At 48.0% G+C, this 21,683-nt stretch overlaps 2 protein-coding genes across 4 annotated transcripts in view; one reads left to right on the top strand and one right to left on the bottom strand.

Moving 5' to 3' along the window:
• PUSL1 (pseudouridine synthase like 1) overlaps positions 1-1,465 on the bottom strand; it is a 29,666-nt gene extending 28,201 nt beyond the window's left edge. The window contains exon 1 of the mRNA XM_075113844.1: positions 1,206-1,465. Coding sequence (XP_074969945.1) covers positions 1,206-1,264 — 59 coding nt within the window. The 5' untranslated portion in view covers positions 1,265-1,465. The remainder of the gene's footprint in view (positions 1-1,205) is intronic.
• Positions 1,466-3,000: 1,535 nt separating this feature from the next.
• ACAP3 (ArfGAP with coiled-coil, ankyrin repeat and PH domains 3) overlaps positions 3,001-21,683 on the top strand; it is a 106,724-nt gene continuing 88,041 nt past the window's right edge. For 2 of the 3 annotated variants that reach the window (XM_075113839.1, XM_075113838.1), the window contains exon 1: positions 3,001-3,163. In XM_075113839.1, coding sequence (XP_074969940.1) covers positions 3,108-3,163 — 56 coding nt within the window. In that variant the 5' untranslated portion in view covers positions 3,001-3,107. Of the gene's footprint in view, positions 3,164-4,138; positions 4,298-21,683 lie in introns of those variants that run through there. The other variant, XM_075113837.1, reaches the window with a different exon arrangement.

Genomic DNA, 21,683 nt, shown 5'->3' with positions numbered 1-21,683 from the left:
AGCTTCCTTCTCTACTACAGAAGTCATAGCCATTCACAAAAGCTACTGAATTGCAGAAAGATACATCCTGAGGCTAAACCCAACCTACTTGTAACTACTTGGAGTAATTTGGGTCAGTACCCACAGTGACACAGACCATAAACTGCAAAAGAATTGTGGGTTTTGGCATACGATGGTATTATTCTGTAAAATCCTCATGAAGATAGGCACAATTCCAGGGGTTTGAGCTGCACAAGTTCTGCCACACGCTTTTTTTTTTTTTTAAATGTAAACAAGCACAGCTACACATGTGGCATGTTTAAGGCCTGGGGAAACCCAACCTCAGCTATCTTTCTGCAGGACCCACAGACCACTTCACGTGCATCTCTCAAGTAGCACAGGTATCTGAACCACTGAGAACTAGCCACACCACCAGGTGCCCAACAACCACCCACCACTGCAGGAAATACTGTAACTTACCCCCGCCCAAAGCCTGGGATTACAAGTTTGCCTCCTTCCCTGTCCTTTAACATTTTCTCTTTGCCCATTTTACAGAAGGTCCCAAGTTGGAAGGAACCCGCAAGAATCACAAAATCATGAAGGTTGGAAAAGACCTCTAAGATCATCAAGTCTAACCCCCAACCCAACACCCCCAGGCCTCCTAAACTACGTCCCAAACTGCCACGTCTACACGCTTTTTGAACCCCCCCAGGGACAGTGACTCCCCCACCTCCCTGGGCAACCTGTGCCCATGCCTGACCACTCTGGCAGGGAAGACATTTTCCCTAATATCCAACCTAAACCTCCCCTGACGCAGCTTGAGGCCGTTCCCTCTCGTCCTGTCACTGGTGACTTGGGAGCAGAGACCGACCCCCCCTCACTCCAGCCCCCCTCAGGCAGCTGCAGAGAGCGAGGAGGTCTCCCCTCAGCCTCCTCTCCTCCAGGCTAAACAAACCCAGTTCCCTCAACTCCTGGATTTTATGCATTTCCTGCCTAAACCATCCCCTTCCTAACAGTTATACACGACGGTAGAAAGCAGAGTCCAGCTCCCTGTCCGTTCTCACCTGCTCAGGAAGGGATTTATCCCTCACCAAAACCACCCCACTATTTCCCAACCTTTCCCACCCGCCCCCCTGCAGCTCTCCCATGACTAACCCCCCCCAGGACCGCAACAGCCGCTGATTTACGTCCACCGCACGTGGCCGACAGGCAGCAAAGGCACCTACCTATATTTAGTGCCAAAGTACTGAAAGAACACTAGGTATCGGGCTGGGGGAGAAACCATCTTTGCTGCCCGGGGCCCTACGGCGGAGGCTCTAGGCCGGACTCAGCGAGGCGCGGCGGGCAGCCCTGCGCTCGCTGGCGGTGGGCGGGGGGGACACCGGGGAAGGCCGGTACCGGGGAAGGCCGGCAGCCTTCCCATCCCTCTGCGCGGCCCGGGGCCGGCTTCCCCCCGGCGGCCCGCCCAGCGCCGCCCGCTTCCGCCGCCGGGGCCGGGGCTCGCTGAGGCGGCGCGGCCGGGGCTGCTGTGGCGGGGTCGGGGCTGGCGGGGCCTGGCTCCGCTCACCGGCAGGGCTCCGCTCACCGGCAGGGCCTCAGGGCCCGCGGCGGGCGGGAGGAGGGCGGGCCGGGAGGCGCACGGCGGCGGTTCCGCTGGGCGGCGGCGGGAGCTGCCTCCGGCCCAGGCCCAGGCCCAGGCCCAGGCTTAGGCGGTTCTCTTGGCCGGGAAGAGCAGTCCCGGGGCTCTGCGCTTTCCTCCTCCTCACCCAGGTCGCAGAGGTTTTCCTTCAGCCCAGGGGGAAGCCGAGCGGCTGAGGGAAGGTTTTGCATCCAGTGATCGCCAGGGAACAAACCCCTCTCGAATCCTGTGCTTCATCGTGGCTTCGGCTCTTCGGTTTCACTGCAGGCAACCATCTCTTGGCAAGTGGCTTTGTTCACCTTACCGTTTGCCATTAGAAGCCACCTGAGTTAGACTTACTTGGTTTTCTGTCACTTGCTAATGGGAATTGATCCTTTGGGTTATTCCTCGCACAGTTCTGGGGGCTTCAGTTGCCTTGAGTCAGATAAGCATGTCAATTAAGACTTGGAAATGCCAGAGCAGGAATGTAACTCCCACAGGAAAAAAAAAAATCGTTTTTGGGGACAGAAGCTTACAGGGCGAAGACCAGAGCATGGCATTTACTGTAGCGAGGGGCTCTCCACGCTCTCCTGCGTTAGGGTTACTTGTGATTTTGGGACTGTTGACTCAAAGGCTCCGATGTTCCCAACCCACAGTGAACCTGCCTCCTGTGAAACTGCTCCCGGCTCTGCCGATAGCCGTGTCAAAGTCCTTGCAAAAACCAGCACAAGCAAATTCAGGCAAGGCCACGTTCATCTGTTTCAGCCTACCTATGAAAAGATGCGTGCAAGCTACCTCTTGCTGAAGGTAAATAACAGCTACAGGGACAAAAATAGGCTAAGAAAGCGATAAGAAACAAAGGCTGCATATGTTCCTCGTGACTATGTTCTGTATTTTAAAATCTATATTCATCTTTCTAAAATACTGAACTGCAGTATCTGTACATACAATAGATAGCCTAAAATCAGTGTAAACAACCGCCCAACTCATTAGCAAAACAAGAAGAGCAACAGAAAAATCCCTGGCCCCCTCATACAAATCAGAGATCTGTTTTGAATGGAAAAATCCAACCAGCTTTGAAATCGCACAGCGGCATTCAGACTCTATTATAATGAAACTGATGAATCTCAGCTTTAAAGAGGATGCTAATTTCTAATCCCCACGCTTGTGCATACACACGCAGCCAGAAACATCCACGCACTTTCATCTGTGCTGGAAGAACCAAAGAAAATAAAATTTGTATTGATTTGACCTTTATGAAACCACATAAAACAGAGGCCACAAGAGGTCACCTTGCCCCTTCTCCTGGACCGAGGCGACCGGCAGGGCTAACTCCTTTCCTGCGTTCCTCAGAACCCCCCAGCATCTGATAACTGTGTTAAATAACTCTGACTTTGGCTTACACAAAGATACTCCTGACCGTGCCTGACAAATCAAGCAGGCCTGGGAACTCAGATAGAAACAGGAACCTGGCCTAAAGCTGAATCTTAGCTGTAGTTTGTGTACAGAAATGGCATTGAATGTCTTATTTCGTCTCATTTCATCACAGTTCGGTCCATGGCTGAGGTAAGGCCTCATCATGACATTTAATCATGGATTCGGGTGCCCCTGGCCCTAGTGTTTGTCTGACTCCTGGTTTTAGGTTAGGTCCCTATTACACAGTATGCATTTTCTTAAAATGGGGAGATTTACACTTAAGGCCCTTCTCTCAGTCTTAAATTCTTGCAGCGAATGATGCAGTTTACACTGTTGTTCTGTCTGTACTGTTCGATGGGTGGAGGATCAGAACTAAGCCCTTTGTAATTAGCCTCGTTTATCCATGCGACATTACATCGCTATGTCCTGCAGCAAACATGATCTGTTCAGCTGGACCCACAAGTCCAGATGTCTTCCTTGGGCAACTCCATGGGCCTCAGAGGAGTTACTGCAGATTTACTGCACGGCTGATGGCAGCAGCAAATCCACCACATACAGAAAATTAAAAACTAGGTTAAGGAGTAACACGATTGATGCCGGTCCTTTTGATGCTGCCGGTATAGAATTGCACTGTGCATCCTGAACGGTTTGATTTTCTTTTTCCCTACAACGTGCACCCAACCTGGTGGCAATCCTCCCCGCAGACCACCGGCTGCACCTCCTGCTCGTCGCTCAGACTCGCGGTTAGCGTGACTGGGCTGTCACAGCCAACTCAGCCCAGAAAGACACGCTACTGAGGGTGTCGAGGGTGTTTTCTGAGAAGCCATCCTCAGATAAAACGGAGAGGAGGACACACAGGCGTGGAGAGGGGAAGGGAACGGTGCCTCCCAGCCTACAGGACCCGTGAGGCAGCCTGTGAGGGAGCGGGCTTGGCGGTGGCCCGGGAGGGGACCCGGAGGCCACCCGGAGGCCGGCGGCTTGGCGGCCCTGCCCTCGCCTCAGCCCCCCGGCGGCTCAGGCCCCGGCCCCGGCCCCGTCCCGCCCGTCCCCTCAGCCCCCCGGCGGCTCCGACCCCGTCCCGCCCGTCCCCTCAGGCCGCGGGGCGGCGGGAGGCGCCGGGCGCGCTCGTCCCCGCCGAGGCGGCGGGCGCGGGGGGCGGGCGCTGCGCCGCGCGTCCCCGGCTGCCGGCGGGCGATGCGCTTCCTCCGCTGAGCGCGCCGCGGGCTGAGCCGGCAGGATGACGGTGGAGTTCGAGGAGTGCATCAAGGACTCGCCCCGGTTCCGGTAAGCGATGCGCCCCCCGCCCCCCCCCGGTCCCTGCGGGGGGCTCCGGTAATCGCTTTAGGCGGCGGCCTAAAGCGGCGGTCGGGGGGACGGGCAGGGCCCCGCGGGCGGGCGGTGGCGAGGGGATGCGGGGAGGCGGCCCTGCCGACCGGGCGCTCTCCGGAGGGCGCTGGGGGTGCCGCCGGCCGGGCAGGCGTTGCCCGCTCGGTGCACGGCATCCTGCCCGCCTCGCCCCGCTCGGGTCGGACCCTTCGCAGATGAAAAATCACTCGTTGTAGCGCCGGGCGGACAGCGCCGGGTCCCCCGTTCGTAACAGCGTGAAGTGGCATCGCCCTGTGGGGACCAGCTGGGCAGTGCTGATTGAAACCGCCCGAAGAGCCAGTGCTAAGGAGTACGCTCGTTTTCCATGCAGTCACATTCCCATCTCTCGGAGGGGGGATTTTTTAGCGGTCTTGAAGGAATCCGAGCTATGACAACAAAGACTCCGTCTTGGCTGTGCTGCATTTAAATCGGGCTGTTTCAGAAATGCCCAGGGTGGGAGAGGAGCCTCCACGTTGTGGGTGCGGATGCTCCATTGTCGGAGCATCCCGGCACGGTGTCCGGATGGGCTAGCGTGTCCTGATGCTGTAAAGGGAAGATCAGAGCTTCCATCGCTAACAATCTCCCGCTGCTTTCAATACTGTGCCTGGATGGGGACAGAGGGAAGGAAAGACAATAGCCTGCAGAAGCAAGTTGGTTGGCTGTGTGTACAGGGTTATCAAGGGGTCTCTCGTTCCCTGCAGATATTTCTTGTTGCTCCTTCTCAAAACCTTTTTGTTCATTAAATAGAACGGTTTGCATTGTCCTTTAAGTGCGTTTACAAATAATTTCTTGGAATGCAAGATTCTTATGAAAGGCTGCGTGGTCTGTTGCTGTGGCTACTCTGAACAATTGTGTGTGGTTGTGTACAGCTGCAGGTAACGCAAATACCTGGGCAAGTGCATCTTCTTTACCCCTGCTTATGGGAATATGTAGGGCTGTGGAAAGGGTCTCCCTCCGCACGTTTTAATTTTAGTTGTGTGGTAAGATCCTGCTCTTTCTTCTTCCAAAGCTGGTTCCGAAAGTGTAATGGACAGCGTCATGTGAGATGACAGGCTGGTCTCATTTGTGTGCCTGGTTGACGTTGGAATCATGGGAGTTTTTCATCAGGAAAAAGTTAGATGCATGGACAGGTTTGCAGAAGGTATGAAGCTCCTACTTTAAATGTCTGCTCACTTAGGATCAATTAGAATTTATCTACAACCTCCCCTTGCCCTTTTCTTTTTTGACTGTCATTTTACCCTGTTGTGCTGCAGAGCATGTGAACTGTTCAGTGGCATCCTTCCAGAGCGGTGACTTCACTGTCCAGATGTCTCGTTCCACATGGCAGTGACCCTTTTCCTGGTGACGTCAAGATTGATTGATATGTTTATTTATTTATTTTGCCTTTGGTGTGTGTGTGGGCTTCGGGCCAAGTTTCTTAGTATGCAGGCAACATCATTCTGCTCTGTCTGCTCCATCCATAAAAACAAAACAGCTCTCAGAGCACTGTGTTGGACCTTTATCAAAAGCCAGTTATTTAAGCATGGAATTATGAACTATTTCCCAAATGGCCAGACACAGTCTGCTTGTTACATGGTGAACAAGAGACTTAGACTAGAGAAATAAGCCTGTATATTTCAGACAGCGTGAAATATATGTAGCAGGGGAATATGTAAACTATGAACACCTGAAACGGAGAAAATACTGACATTAGCAGGCCTATGGCAAAAAAAAGAGAACACAATAGAATTCTTCAGACTTTCTCAAAGGGTACAGATTTTAGTCTCCCTGTATACTTTAACTAGTTCTTTAATTAGTTCTTCTGTTACTATTAATTGTTTGTAATACAAGAGAATCTTTAGATGCCTGTAAGGGACAGGACTTCTTCCATAGAGCATGGCAGAGATGCTAACTAACATGTCCCTAAAATCTTACAACTATAAAAAAGGTAAAAAACTATATACAAAAATATAGATAAAAATGAGGTGAGAGAAGGTAGCATATAATCTACTTTCTCAACAGAGACTGAGACAGCAATAGGTAAAGTCCCTTGCCATAGGAAACATCTGTGGAAGAGGCAAAAATTTAATCCAGATTTGCCATACCAGTCTCTTAGCTAGGAATCGCCCTCCCTTTCCTGCTGGCACCCACTGCTGCGCAGAGCCCCTCTGCACTTCTCAGTGAAGGGTTGTGCCGAGTTTTACAAATGCCTTATTCCTCTCAGCAGTGAGCCTTCGAGATAATCAAATTGGTTTCTGTGTTGTCCACAAGGAGGAAAAAAAAAATTCCAAAAAAATATTACACAGGCATTAACTATGTATTAAGCATCCCAAAAGAAGGCTACCAGTCTTCTTTAGCAATCAAATCCAATTATATGTCAAAAGACTCCAAACGAATACTCAATATACACTCAATCCATCATTGCTTCCTGATTTAAAGGGGCCAGTTGCAACAAGGAAAAGTTGGTTTTTTTTTAAATTTCATTACTTAAATATGTATAGATCTTTCAATTGGAAGATAAGCCTTATTTCTGTAAGGCATCTTGTAGAGACACGTATATTCCATTCCAGTAAACAAGTATAACTACCTTGAAAGACCAGTTCTAGCACATTTGGATGCAACCCCAATAGATATTGTGGCTTTCATCTCCCTGACGTGCAAAGCTTGCTGTTTATCTAGCCGTAGTCTGGGAAATCTAGGAACACTTTCCTGACTTGTTCCGCTCGGTTGCGGAAGCCAGTGGTCTGGAGTGATGCAAAGAAGAACCCATTACTGCCCTTACCCTTGCAGTGCTAGATGAGTAAATTTGGCCCATTCTTGGAAAATGGAAGCCCTTGGGCGTACTGCCAGCTCCCAAGGCTTACCCCCTGCCTTCATTCCCTCCTCGCTCGGAGAAGAGTCGCTCGGTACGAAGGGACGGGTAGGGATGCTGTTACTCATTCTGGGTACAGAGGCACTCTAGGAACAATCAGGAGGACAAGGGAAGAGCAGGGACAAATTGCAGAGTTTGGAGCTGGCTGTAGCACTCTGTGGGTCACAGAAAACCCCAAATGCCTCTGTGGTAATTCCCACAAGGGAGGGAAGTAAGCAGTTATTGCCTTAACTAACATTGCTATTGTAGTTGTTGTTGCTATTAACTAACCTTATTAATCAGACTTGTTGTGAGGGCAGGGTTACCCACTGCAGAGCAGGCTGCACGTCAGTGGGGTGAACCAGGAGGTGCTGTGCTCTGACTGTAGCGCAGTGACTCAGATGTTGGAATCTGTTCACGAGGAGCCCTTACAGCTACCGTGACCTCAGGGAACAGGCAGCTGACAGCATCCCTCCATATACATACAAGCCCCAGGCCACCGAGGGACCTCTGTGCTGCTTAGCAGGGAAGGGAGACCTGCAATTGAGGCATAGGCTACACAAGACCATGTACATGCCCAGATCTGAGGGGTGCCGGGCTTCACCAGTCTTCACCTCCCCCATGCCTTGCAGCCTTTTGGCTGACTGTAACGCAGTAGTTCAGAAACTCACAGGGCTCCCTGGAGCAGCGCTGACATCAGGCAGTGACCCAGGGACATAGGCAGAGACGTTTGCTCTAGCAGTGTGCAGCACTGTCTGCACGTTATTGTGGCTCTTATTAGGCAGAGAAAGATGCAGGCCTGTAACTCTAGCTCCATGAAAGATGCAAGAAAAAAAATTTGTCATTTGCCAGAGGAAAAGAAAGTGAAAAAACAAGTACATTTAGAAAATATTTTCTGACTCTTACTAGGGTGTTTCAAACAGAATAGGAAGAATTAAAACCCTTAGTCAAACTGATCTTGCTAAGTCTGATAACTTAGATTGAGTTAGACAAGTTTAAAACTAGCATAACCAGTTTTAATGCATCCATGCTGTGTGAATGTGTGTTAGTGAAGGGCTCTGCAGGAAAAAAAACTTTAGTGGCTTCCGTGTGATTTGTGTCAATTGACACTGCATGCCATCGACATGTAGTCTGAGATAAGCCAAACTGAGTAGCTTAAGTTACTTAAAAGCAAATTTAACTTACACCCAGAATGGCCAAAGAGAAAAATCTTCATCCATTTGACTAAGTCATTTTAACAAAAAGAGCACATGCATTGGTTTGAAATTGGTTTTTGTTACACAAGGCTTCTTATGTAAGCAAGATCCCTGATACTGATTGCAGTTGCATGAAGATACGCCTACACAGAGAGCTTCTTTTTGAATCAGACTGATGGGTACAATTGCCATCACTTGCTGGTTTAGTTGCACGAGAGAGAAGATTTTATCACAAAAGCAGCATGCTATTATCTATATCAATCTAATACCTGTCTTTATCTATTTATTCTGTTTCTTACTGCTTTATTGTTGCACCTCTAAAGTCAAAGGGTCTGAAGTATGTAAAGGGAGAAGTCAAAGACGTCACCATATAGTTACTTCCTCTCACAGTACCAGCCATGAGATGCTCCCCCAGTTACAGCAGTCCATCCTGTCCATCCAGCCCCTAAACACCTAGACATCAGTATGGTGCTTTCCAAATGCAGTGAGGCTTTGTTTCTTCTCGTGACTTTCAGCCTCCCTTTTTCATCATCACTTTAAAGTGACCCCAAGTCAGCAATACAGAACCAAATCTGGCCTTTACCAGGGTTGTGCTGGGCCATGGTTTATGGTGGGGTCCATCCCTAACCTAATAGGTTAGCTTCTTCCCCCACGTGTATTTTTTCTGGCAGCCTGTACCTGGTGTGCTGTACTGAGACTGTAGTTGTGACAGCTTCACCCAAAGGGGCTGCCTTTGCAATCAAGGCTGCATCACATTTTGGCTGTTCTTGTGTCAGGTGAATCACGTTCTCAGCAGGATCCTCGCATGGCACAGGTTTTTTTTTCCTCCATAGGTCGTATCACAGAACTATTGGAAGCAGAAGTCCCTTAATCTGAGGTTCCCTGTCATCAGAACTACCATGTGAATCCTGAAGTACTTAGGAAAAAGCTGCAGTCCTTCAGCCTGCATTACTGTGGGCAGATCTGAAGGTATTTATTCAATGTGTAGTCGGGGAAAATCCCCTGGTATGAGAGAACTGACTGGGTGACAACTGACTTGAGATCTCTGGCTTGGCTTCATAAATGGTATTTTATGCCAGATTTTTGGCAAGCAGTTTCCTTAGTAACTTTGAATTGTGAACTGTGTAAGCGGAGTATCCCAAAGGGCCAAAGTTCTGAAGTGAAAACCCCGCTGATCCATCCCAACTCTCCAAATCAAAAAAGGATTCTTTTAAATTTCTTCCCCCCCCAAGTTAAAATCACCCAGACTTAGAAGCTGTGAGTTTGCAGTGAATGATCTTAAACTCAGAAAGACAATCTCTCAGGCTGCTCGTGGGAGCTGTAGCTCCTAAGTTTCATGGTATACTGCATGGGCAAGGGAAATTTTGGTGTTTCGTAAGTTGATGATTGGCTTTGCCGGAAAAACACTCCTGCAACACACTTTGCTTTGTAATAGTATGTACCCTGTCAGTACATCTGCAAACTTTGAAATGTTTCTAGTTGTATAAGAGATCAGTTTCTGAGTTGGAAGTTGCTTGCTTTCATTTTCAGTCACCATTCCTCTCTGTTTTTTGCTGGCTGGGATGTATGTGGCTACACAGAGCTGAAAATCATCTCTTCTGTTGGTGACAGTCTTTGGACATTTTTCTCTCTCCCTGGCTCTCCTGGTTGCCATGAGATAAGTGTAAGGAGAAAGCTTTTCAACACGAATGATTTTGCAGGACAAGTTTTGCAAAGTGTAAAACTCTGGCTGTCACATGCTCAGGGTGTGAGTCTGGACTGCTCTCCCTCAAAGCCTTCCAGAGGGCACCACCACAAGGAACCGTATGCCTTGTCCTGTTAGGATGGCCAAAAGCCACCATGAAAGCCAAGGCCAGGGTTTTGCTAGTTGCTAGTCTTCTAGCTGTAATAAAGAATGTAAGAGGGTTGGAAGTTAGATGACAAAGCTTCCTAAAAGGAAAAAAGGAAAACAAAAGAGCAGTAACACTGTGGTGGAAGATGGTAATTAGACCCAGAGGTAATGTGGCTGAGAGATGCTGATGCTAGCTTAGCTGCGCTCTTGAAATTATCTGTGGGAGAGTCATCCGTTCCTCCTCAGAGTGTGCCACATGTCTTGATAATTGTGCTTTGCTGGTTGTCTTGGCATCACGCAGTGTCTCTGGATTCCAACCCTGGTCCTCGAAGGACTGCAGCATGGCCAAGTGAGCACGTAGAATAAGAATTCAATGAAACGTTATTTGGCGTAGCCTCATTCATGTGGACTCTAGACAGACTCCTGTTGAAATGTATGTTACTGCAAAGCCAGCGAGCTTTGCATTCTAGGGATAAGTCAGAGTCCGTTGTCACTCACACTGCTGGAGCTCAGGAAGCTGGAAAGGTGCCAGAAAGCCAGTTTTGTGGAGGGGATGGGAAACGGTGTCGAGCCTTCATCTGAAGTGAACCCCGGCTCTCTGCTAGCTAGAGTGGGGAATGGGAAGTCCAGGGGCTGAGGGCTACTGCTTGCTTTGGCACTCAGTGATTGTGCAGCTGAGAAAAGTCCCTTTTATTCATTTCAACAGCCCCACTGTTTCATTTTCCTTAGCTTAGGCAGAGGGACAGGATGGAGGGGTCACACTGTGTATCTGAGTGAAGAGCCTGTGAAATAATTAATGTTTGTGATGACAAAGCACCTTCAGTAACGCGATGCCATCAGCACTGGTTCGTTAATCGTTTATTTCTGATGATCCCTTTAGGTAGGAAAGTATGGCGTTCCAGCCGTGGGCTCCGAGGGGAGGAGGGCTAGAAAGGAGGGTGATGTACTGCTGCCACACACACTGGGGACCTCTCCCAGCCTGTGAGACGAGCCATCCGTTTACCTTTATTTCATTATGCCTCCCAGAGACAGGAAGGCAGTGCAGACTCCTGGAGTCAGGCTGGGGTTTTTTGGTCTCAGTGGCATCATCAGATGTGGTTGGGGAGAAGGGATGCAACAGCATGGTGGAGAATCCTTTGCCTGGAGGAGCTTGGACTGGGTGTCTGGCATCTTTCGCTGGCTGGCCTCCCCTGTGCCAGACAGCCTGAGGTGGGAGCTTGTTGCACGTTATCAATGTTATCAGTGACATAGCCTCTATTAATCTGGGTGCTTTTGCACAGTTTTGCACTGTCAGTAGGGCAGTTCAGCTTTGACCGATAATCGCTGGATAAGGAATAAAGCACTGTCTCATCTGCTAATGCACAGATCAGGGCATTGTAAATTCCGTTATAGCTCCTGAGTTAGTTAAATCCATGCTGGGGGAACTTGCAAGTCCCTTTCCCCCGTTAAACAGTATTTTCTGATTTGTGAGGCACATATTTTGGGGTTACTAACACAGGTGCAGTGAGTTGAGAGACCCTATTCCAGTCACGGATATAAGGAGGCTGAAGACTTTCAGTTTGGTGTTAGGGCTTAACAGGGTAACAGATGAACTCAGGATGGAAAGTGTGTGCGCTGGATTATTTGGGGTTAGGAAGGGCATGAAGGCTGAGCCCTGTAATCAGAGCTACAAGAGTGACTTTGGGTCTCGATGCAGCTGTCTCTAGGCTCTGTCCATACTGTCTCACATAGTTTGTCAGGGCAAACGTGCATGCCTACCCCTGTTCAGATACATGGGCCTGGTGGCAGACCCAGTTCCCCCATCACCTAGCAATTTCCTGTAGCCATTGCAAAATAAGTTTATGTTAATTCCTGCACGTAAAAGCTACCTGAAGCTGCTAACTCCATAAAGCCTCGACTGTAAGCGTCCTAAACTGCTCGGTTCTCAAGGGGCAGTGGAAGAGCAGGGTGGGAGGGAGGGATGAAAAGCAAGCACATCAGATTTGGAATCCCATGCTTTTCTGAAATGGTGATGGTCCCCATTTTAAAACCTAGTTTCATAATACTATGAAATTTCAGCCATACATGCTAGCTTTGTATGTCCAGTTATCTGGGATAAAGAAAAGAGCCCTAGAAACAGACGTGCAATCCAAGTTTGGCTGAATTTTGAGGGCAGGACAGAATATTTCCCTGGAGCCAGGCATGCTTGCTTGCATGTTTGCTTGCAGTTCTCCTCTACATCAGGGCTGTATTCTGATTTCAGACATTCACAGTCATTCCTGACAGCTGTTTCCCAAGTGTTTGTTACGCACACAGGTTATTAGCTCTTCCTATAATTAACGTGGTTCCTGTCTAATATAAAGCTTGCTTTAAAAATGGGAATGGAGGAAAGGAAGTGGGAAAAAAAGAAAGTAGATTCGTCTCCATGCTAACATGATGCCATGCTAACTTTTCCCATGGGGAAAGGAAAAGGAACCAAGAGCAGAATTTGTTCCCTCTTTGACCAACAACTGCAGACTCGGAGGAAGAGGGGGAAGCCGGCATCATGGCCAGTGTGGAAGGTTGAGATTTTGACCTGCCAGCAGCTTCCTAATCGCTTCTTTATCTTCTCTGAGGCACTGCAGAGCCTGCTCTGTTAAGATCTTGGAATGGGCAAGGCAAGTAGTTCAAGCAGAAGAATTCCCTGCCTGGAGTATGTTGGAGCACTAGGGAGCTGTATGCTTCAGTCCCAGGCCAACCATGGACTACATGGCTTAACTGCAGCCCCAGGAAGATGTGCATATCTTCAGGCAGCACGGAGGTGATTGTGTCTCTACTCCCCAGTACACAGCAGCTAGAATGTAAGCTGCCAGCCTTCCTCTCTGTAGGACCCCATAGGATGGAGAGCAGAAATGGGATACTGAACAATTATTCCTGCGGACTGCAAGGAGGGTGGAGGCTGATTTCCTGCAACTCCGCTGCATCCATGCCTAGCTGCAGCCAGGCTGGCCCTCAGCCCAGAAGGAGCTGCCCACAACTGCAGTCACAACACCCAGCGTGGCTGGCCACAGACCAACAAGGGAGAAGCATCATGCTTAATGTTCTGCACGTTGTGTGAGCTGCTAGAGAAAGGGAGAAGTGTTTCTACTTCTACAGCAACAAATTAGAAAAGAGGACAGGGTATGCTGGAGACTCTATTCCTCTAGAAGGCTTAGAGAAAAGTCTTTATGTGTTTCTTCCTGCACATGCTTGGTGGTGAGGAAACTGGCTTTGCCACCAGTCCCGTGCATATGAACAGAACCTAGGCGTGCATGTATCTGCCCTGACAAACTAGGCGAGACAATACCGGCACAGGTTAAAGAAGTAGTGAGTAAGCCACACATGTTGCTGCAGGAGCTGATTACTTCTCTGAGCCACTGCTCCCAAAAGAAGAAAATGAGGCAAGATAATTGCCCTTACACAAACCTCTTGGAAAAATGTTCCATTCTTTTTACCTGGTGGGGTGCACGTTTTGGCTTACTGGAGAGGGTTTGTTTTAAAGCAGTGCATCTACAGATCTTTTTATTTTTGCATGTTGCTGTCTCCTCTGGCCTTTCATTTTGTAAAGAGGAGAATTCAGTTCAGAGACTTTGATTTATAGGAAGAAAGAAAGGAAGGACTAGAAGAAAATAATGGAAAGGTTGTGTATGTTCTCAACGGCCCATACCAATCCGCTAAATACAAGCTTAACCAAATGCAGTGGGGTACCTTTACAGCAGTGTGTGCCCACTCACCCATTACATTCTTGTCTTGCTTCACTTCATCTGCAGAAGTTTGCTTTGCTTATGTGCCAGTCTCTTTTTGAGGGAGGCAGAGAATTTTCTGTTGTTCTGATATAGTTAGCCATCACTGAACTCACTGTGGAGTAACACTCTCTGAGAGTAATCGTTCTAGTACAGAACTTCTACCGGATATAGCGAGGGAATGGCTAAAAAGCAAAGCAGTATATTCATTACAGTGGATTAAAGGGATGATGTCAGAACTCATGGGTGGCACATCCCAGAGTGAAGTGCTCACTCATTCCTTAAATAAGCATAAAGTGGCACAGTCTAAACAGATTGTATAATATCAGAGAGTGAGATAATCCATTCTCTGCATACCCAGTCTGCTTCAGCACACTCCAGCAGGGCTTAATAATTTCCATACTCTTTATTAAATGCTACTGCTAATAGAAACAGCATGTGTGAACATGTGTGTAAATGCATATGTCACATGCAGTGTTTCCAAGGGTTGGATACATCTGCCTGTTGATAAGGTAAGAGGATATTTTACGAGAATTAGGTTTAGCTGTATGGCCTGCATGTACATGCATTCAGATGCACAGAGATATGGTCATATAGCTTGTAGTCCTTTCTCAGCATCCAAGCAGCTGTGCCAGTCTTTATTTAACAGTACACAGAGGAGACTGACATATGGTTTTGTCTGCTAAATCTCTGACCCTCGTGTGGATTTTACAGACATGGTCCGCATGTGTTGCTACAGTAAATTGTCTCCTTGGACATAGGGAGCAGCTAAAGGAGATTTGTCTGTAGTCCTACAGATATGTACAAAGAAAAATTAGGTTATGCAAGTACACACACTTGTGGCTTGCTCTGGGCCCATGCACTCGAAAGGAGCACCTCCTTGAACATCAGCATGGTCCTGCTACATTTGCAATGTTGGGGTAATGCAGAAATCTCCATAACTGTTTTGAAGAACGGCTATTAAAGCATGTCAGTTTTTCCTGCTCCATTCTAGCTTGGTGAAACAATGCTGTTTCCCACAGCTCAGTTTCTTTTCAGAATATCACCCCTTTGTTCTCTCTGGTAAACCCAGTTTTTGGCAGGAAGTGTGGCTTTTTTCCCGGACCGTGACCTCGCCCCATGTAGGAAACAGCCACTGTGATAGCACTGACATAGCAGGAGGCCCCCTTGCCCTTGCCCTTTCCCTCAAACTTCCCTTCCCTTCCCTTCCCTTCCCTTCCCTTCCCTTCCCTTCCCTTCCCTTCCCTTCCCTTCCCTTCCCTTCCCTTCCCTTCCCTTCCCTTCCCTTCCCTTCCCTTCCCTTCCCTTCCCTTCCCTTCCCTTCCCTTCCCTTCCCTTCCCTTCCCTTCCCTTCCCTTCCCTTCCCTTCCCTTCCCTTCCCTTCCCTTCCCTTCCCTTCCCTTCCCTTCCCTTCCCTTCCCTTCCCCTCCCCTCCCCTCCCCTCCCCTCCCCTCCCCTCCCCTCCCCTCCCCTCCCCTCCCCTTCCCTCCCCTTCCCTCCCCTTCCCTCCCCTTCCCTCCCCTTCCCTCCCCTTCCCTCCCCTTCCCTCCCCTTCCCTTCCCTTCCCTTCCCTTCCCTTCCCTTCCCTTCCCTTCCCTTCCCTTCCCTTCCCTTCCCTTCCCTTCCCTTCCCTTCCCTTCCCTCCCCTTCCCTCCCCTTCCCTTCCCTCCCCTTCCCTCCCCTCCCCTCCCCTCCCCTTCCCTCCCCTTCCCTCCCCTTCCCTCCCCTTCCCTCCCCTCCCTTCCCCTTCCCTTCCCTCTTTCCCCTTCCCTTCCCTCTTTCCCCTTCCCCTTCCCACCCCTTCCCTTCCCACACACTTCCCGGCTCTTCTTGCTTGCACCATCTGGAGGCTGGCACTTCAGATGGTGCTCTCAGATTTGCAGAGAACAGCCTACCTGAAGTTTGGAGGAAGAGAAAGCAGCAAGCTGACATTTGTAGAAAGGTGCCTGCCTTAAGTGTTCAGAGTGTGAAATAAAACCAGTTCTGCCAGCTTGAGTTTAGGAGTTTGGAATAATGCAAGCTCTTGATGTACCACTGACTCATCTGAATTCAGAGATAATGCATAAAACTATGGGACAATGCCAAACTAGTGAACAGGACTGAGACACTGGAAAACTCCAAGCTGATATATATGTTGATGGGATGGGAAAAGCCTTCTCTCAGAAGTCAAAATGCTATAGCATCTGGCCTCATGGACTTCAATCTTTGCTTGTGATCACCACAATTATTCACAGTTTAGTACTCCATACTTCTCTTTTACCTGCATTTCTGAAACGCGTGGGTTGAGAGGAGATGTGTGAGATGCCAAGAAGTCAAGAAGAAGTAGAGGTTTCTAGCTAAATTTTCAGTATGGAGGATGAATATCTGTGAATCCTACAGGGCTGAACCCCAATGTTGTTCTGACCCTTGACTTTGTGCTTCAATTCTTTTCTGCTGCTGAGGCCCGGTTACTACAATACCAACTTTGTTCTCCCTTGCCTGGGCCACATCATTCAGTACAGAGGACGTATTAAATTTTACTCCAAGCAGCAACTGGTCCCTGTTTCCTGCCCAATGATTCCCTCTACCCCCAACATTTTGGCTTTTTGTGTGAGCTTGGGAATTTCCTCCTCCTATGTGAGCCTAACCGTCCTATCTCCAGAGCAGCATCCAAGACAACATCGGGTATGCAGCAGGACAGTAAGGATCATCTTTCAAGGATGATTTACTGGCTCAAAGGGATGTGACAGTCCATCATATGGCCGCAGAGATCAGATAAGCAATCTGTAGCTGGTAAGAGTCCTGTTAGCTGCACTCAAAAGAATGTCCTTCTCTAAAGCTTGATGACTGAGACACTAATCCTTTCCATGAGAATTAATTCCCCAACCCCAGCCACATCACAACAGTTCTGTTCCCTCTGGAGAGGTGTAAGAGGAAGTCAGAGCTAGAAAAATGGGACCATACCCATCCCTCGAGAGTAATAAACAAAAGCAAGGGATGAGTAGTGTCTAGGGCACTTATTCATGTTTCCCCCAGCAAGCTTCCATGAAGCACCAGTTGAAGTAGCACAGACATAAACTCTCACCCCTTTAAAAAAGGGTTGTGTTACTTACTGGTATCAGTACTCGAGAGTTAAAAACCAGTTGTTTTGTGTCACTGGGGCAAAGCAAGAAACATTTGGCACCCCTGGGAGGGTGCAAGCGACACCCAGCTCTCCCAGGGCGAAGGAGGGGGCAAGGACCCTCCCTTATTGCCCCCAGGTCAGTCAGCACTTTCAGCACTTCTGCTGCCAGCAAGGGCAAGACCTTCGCTGTGTTTGGCAGGACACGACACAGGAAAAGCCTTTCAGACAGAGACAAAGGGAGCATAGAGGTTGGGGAGCTCCGGTTCTGAGCCAAGGCCCAGGGGAGGGAGAGAAAAAAGAAACAAGGACCATTTAGTGCTGAAAGAGATCCCTGCTGGGGGAGGGTGGATTGAGCTAAACTATGGACTAGGGGAAGTCTCAACAAAGCCTGCTGGACCTTGTCCAGCCCTGTTGGTAAACGGACCCACTGAGTTCACTTGGGGAGAAGACAGAACTGTTTGATATATGGTTTTTGATAAATCCATTTTGCTTGTAAAAGAAAGCAAACAAATGTCATCTGAGTCGTCACATGCCCACATAATGTTTCTTCTTCGGCTCAGAAAAGAATATTCCCGTATTCAGTCTTTGCTGTGCAGTTTCCGTATTGCCACTGCAAAAGCCCAATCCTTGCAATGCAGGAAGGGAAATGCTTTCTGATCATCAGAGAAGCAATCTCTGCTCTGAAGTCGCTTAGCAAGCTGGATCAAAGTGTGTAGGAAAGAAAAAGTATCACTCGGGAAAGTGCAAATGATCCACCTGATGAAGTCTTGAGGGCGGAGAATGGTCATTACCATGCCTGTTTTCTGGGCATGTGTGTCCCTGGAGTTCTGTTTGTGGGACTTGTCAGATGGATGAACTAGCTTGAGAGGGTCAAAAAAGGCAAGTTACCCCTCTGTGGGAGACACAGCAGGCCCAGGTCAGCACAAAGCAAGAGCCAGAAATTTGGTTCAGAAGTCATCTTCTGCCTGCACGGTGCAGCTGGACTGACAGATGTGTTGTGCTGTCCATGCCGCCTCACCTAGGTTGCTCATGATGAGTCTCTGGCTGACATTTTCTTCTCCAGAACTCAAAGCTCTAACTTGCATCCTTCTTCTGAGTGACGTTCCAGGAACTGAACTGCACGGTGCGATCTCAGAGGGGCATGGAGATTACTGAGCTGCAGGAGTGCAGTTGTCCGTGCAGATTTCAGATGCAGAGAATTATACCTCTTCCTGAACTTTTCTCAAAGTGTTTTAGAGTCATGGTGCTAAGATCTGCTGCACATTGAACCAGAGAGGTTGAGTTTTGCAGCTGTGTCATTCTTCTGCAAAACAGATATTCAGATCAGAAAGGAAGGTAGAGAGCCATTCAGTCTGATAATCAGAAAAATTACTAGCTATCAGCAGAAATAGTGCTATGCTCTGATGAGCTAAAGATGGAAGTTGTTCTGAGGTAGTTAGCAGATGATCTTTGTCATTTGGTCTGCCAGTTCATCAGCATTAGTGCACATGGCTGGCCCGTGAAATGGTCTGCATGGAGAATCCATCACTGAGGTGCTCAGCTCAGCATTTTAGCTGAGAAATGACTTTCAGTGAACTGAAGGGGACAAGAACAGCATTGAACAAGAAATAGGTAGCCCTGACTGCTCTGGCAAGTGGAGAACGCCTTTTCCCCTTAGGATGATGCCTTTTTAAAGTCAACTGTCTGATTTACTGTCAGTCAGACTCTAGAATCCCCAAGAGGTTGATGTTCCTTACTGGTTTTACCATAGTTTGCACAGATATCTGCATATTGCTGATCTGAAACCACCAAAACCGCTGTGTAGAGAAGAGACGCTACCGTAGGGAAGCAGTCTAGTTCAATACTATTTCCTGATCTGATCTACATGTCCTCACCAAGTTGGTTTTCTGATGGGATTTTCCTTTCCACACACACTGAAATAGCAGATTTGGAAGATTAACATTACTATGACATTATTGGGCTGCTTTCCTTTTCTCTCAAGATTTGAGAAGCTGCTCAAGTACTATGGGCAGAAGTAGGAAATAGTTTGCTGCAACTTCTGTCAGAATTTCTCCCCTAGGGTGTAATGATGAGTGGTGAAAAGTAAACTGCCTTCTTTATAGCATTTCCTCTCTGCTTTATGTAGGCATTATGATCTGCAGATCAGTCAGGGTTGGATGGTGAGAGATCCAGATGCTCAAGGTGCTGTTGTCTCCTTGAACGATTGGCTCTGGGTAGCAAAAGAGAAGCTGGGGGAAACCTGTTATCATGAGATACATTACATAAGGAGTGCATTAAAAGAGCTAAGGAAGGATTTAATCTTTAAGCCATTAGATCCTAGAGTAATTTAGGTTGGAAGAGACCTCTGGAGGTCATCTAATCCAACGCCCTTCTCAGAGCAGGTCTAACTAGATCAGGTTGCTTAGTGCCTTGATTCTACAGGAGCTCGGCCTAGCTATCAGAAAGAACTGATGGAGAATTCAGTGTATGGGAAACTACTTGGTAAACTCAAACACTTTAATAAGTTCCAGTGGGCCTTTTTATAATTTGAACTTAAATGAGAAGCAATACCGGAAAAAAAAGCCTGTACTTGTGTATATATAGCAGAGTGCTTAAAAGCCATATCTGTCATTGTATGTCTCCTGAAGAGAGGTGTCAGTTTTTGCTAAATATTAATGTACTGATTTAAAGTCAATGGAACGCCATGCAACCAAAATACGATGTCTTATTCATCTTGCTTCAAAACCCTGTCTAAACATACACCTCCAGCCTCTCAGTGGAAGGATAAGAGCCATAAACTGACATTTAGCACGTTTCAGACAAAGACTTGGGTATTTCTGTAGCTGTTCAAAACGTGCAAAACATTATGCGCGCTATTACCAAAGCTAGAGCTAAGCTAAGTTTAGGCACAGAAGCTCTTCACCCATGAGAAGACATACTGGAAATGGTTTTAGGAGTTGTATACCTACACCTGGCCTCCCTGAAAAACAGGAGAAAACAGAACAAGGAATACCAGGAAAACATCTGTATTCACATACCAGTGATTTGGGCAATCTGTTTTTCATGTCTTGATGTACTTTACCTATTTTCATTGTTTATCTGCTTGGAGGTTGTTGTAGCATTCGAAAACTGTGCTGAGACCACCTCTGAGGGCTCTCACCAGCAGAGCAGCAAGCTGAAGTCACTGGCTGGCTGAACTAGCTTGCTCTAGCAAACTACTAATCCAAACCCCAGGACAAGCCAGCAATCTCTGACTGTACTGCCCACTGGGACTTTATAAGAGGTGAAGAGTTGAGTCTACTAGCTACTTGTAGTTCTGTAGCAGGAATGGAGCTGAAGCTGATAGATTTGATGACAAGTTCAAGTGTTTGAGCAATCGCTGTGCTCAAAAAGGGAAAAGCAAATTTTCAGTGGAGCCTTTGAAAAAAAACAAGTGAGAATAAAACAATGACGAGAGAGATGAGGTCCCTGTGTCTTGGAATCATTTCAGTGTCACTTACATCGTCAGAGCTTCTGCTGTTCTACCTGAGGTTTTTACTCCAGAAAAGTCTCTTGTGCTCCCAGGATCAGAAAGCATCATGCTTACAGCCATCTGTAGAGAGATTTTAGTCAAGATTAGAAATACAGCTTATTCCATTATCCTAGAACAAAAATAGGAGACTCAAACCACTAAAAACAGCTCTTCTATTGCCATTTCTCCATTAAGCAATTGGTACATTTGTTTTTCCCGAAGACAGATGCATTTTCATGATGAGTAAAATCCCCTCCACACTCCTTATTTCACAAGAGTGACAGTAAGTGAATTACTTTCATAGCATGAACCTCAAATAAAGTAATAAGAGCAATTCAATTTTTTTAAAAGTGAGTTAAATATGAGTGGCTTTAAAGCTACTTGCATAATCTGTTTTTACCTAGGCTTTTCCCACTTACTCAAAACACAGCGTAGATCTTGGACTGAGCCAGCAGTTTCCATAGGGAGGAGATCAACAGGGCTGCAGGAAATGGAGGGCTATATGGTTGAGTGAAAAAGGAAGCAAGGGAAGTACACATCTACCTTATAGTAAGAGCTGATGATCTGAGAACAAAATGGCTGCTGGCTGCAGAGAAGTGGTTAAAAAGAACAGGTAGCAGAAAGCATTATTGCTCCAGTGAGTACAAGTGGATCAGACCGGCGTACGGAATTAGCATAACACTTACTATAAATAGCTTTATCTGGGCCAGAGTAAATCTCAGCTGTTTTGACCAGAATGACGAGTCACCTCTAAATGAAGCAGATCCTTGCTGCATTCAGCTACAAAGAAGTGCTTCAGCCTAAACCGCAGTCCTCAGTGTTGATGGGAAGAAGATAGAGCAGGTTCTATCACAAAGCCAGAGGGACTTGCCAGGCAATTCGCTTCCCATTACCTGACTGCAGGCTGGGCTGATCACACTGAGGATGCAGAGCTTAACAGATTTTTACAAAGCAAAACTGAACCAACCGCGGTTCCCTGCGCCGTCCAAGCTCCCAGGAGGACTGCAAACAAGCCAGCTTGGTTTCTCAGAGTCCAATGGCAGCTGTGCTCTCGTGGCCAGGTCACACTGGCCTTGCGTGGTCGCTTCAGGGCACTCCGAACCGTACGCTTCAAG

Source organism: Phalacrocorax aristotelis, chromosome 19, assembly GCF_949628215.1.
Source record: "Phalacrocorax aristotelis chromosome 19, bGulAri2.1, whole genome shotgun sequence".
In the NCBI taxonomy this organism is placed as follows: domain Eukaryota; kingdom Metazoa; phylum Chordata; class Aves; order Suliformes; family Phalacrocoracidae; genus Phalacrocorax; species Phalacrocorax aristotelis.
Note: the sequence above shows the minus strand (reverse complement) of the source record. Positions and strands in the feature narration are given on the sequence as shown.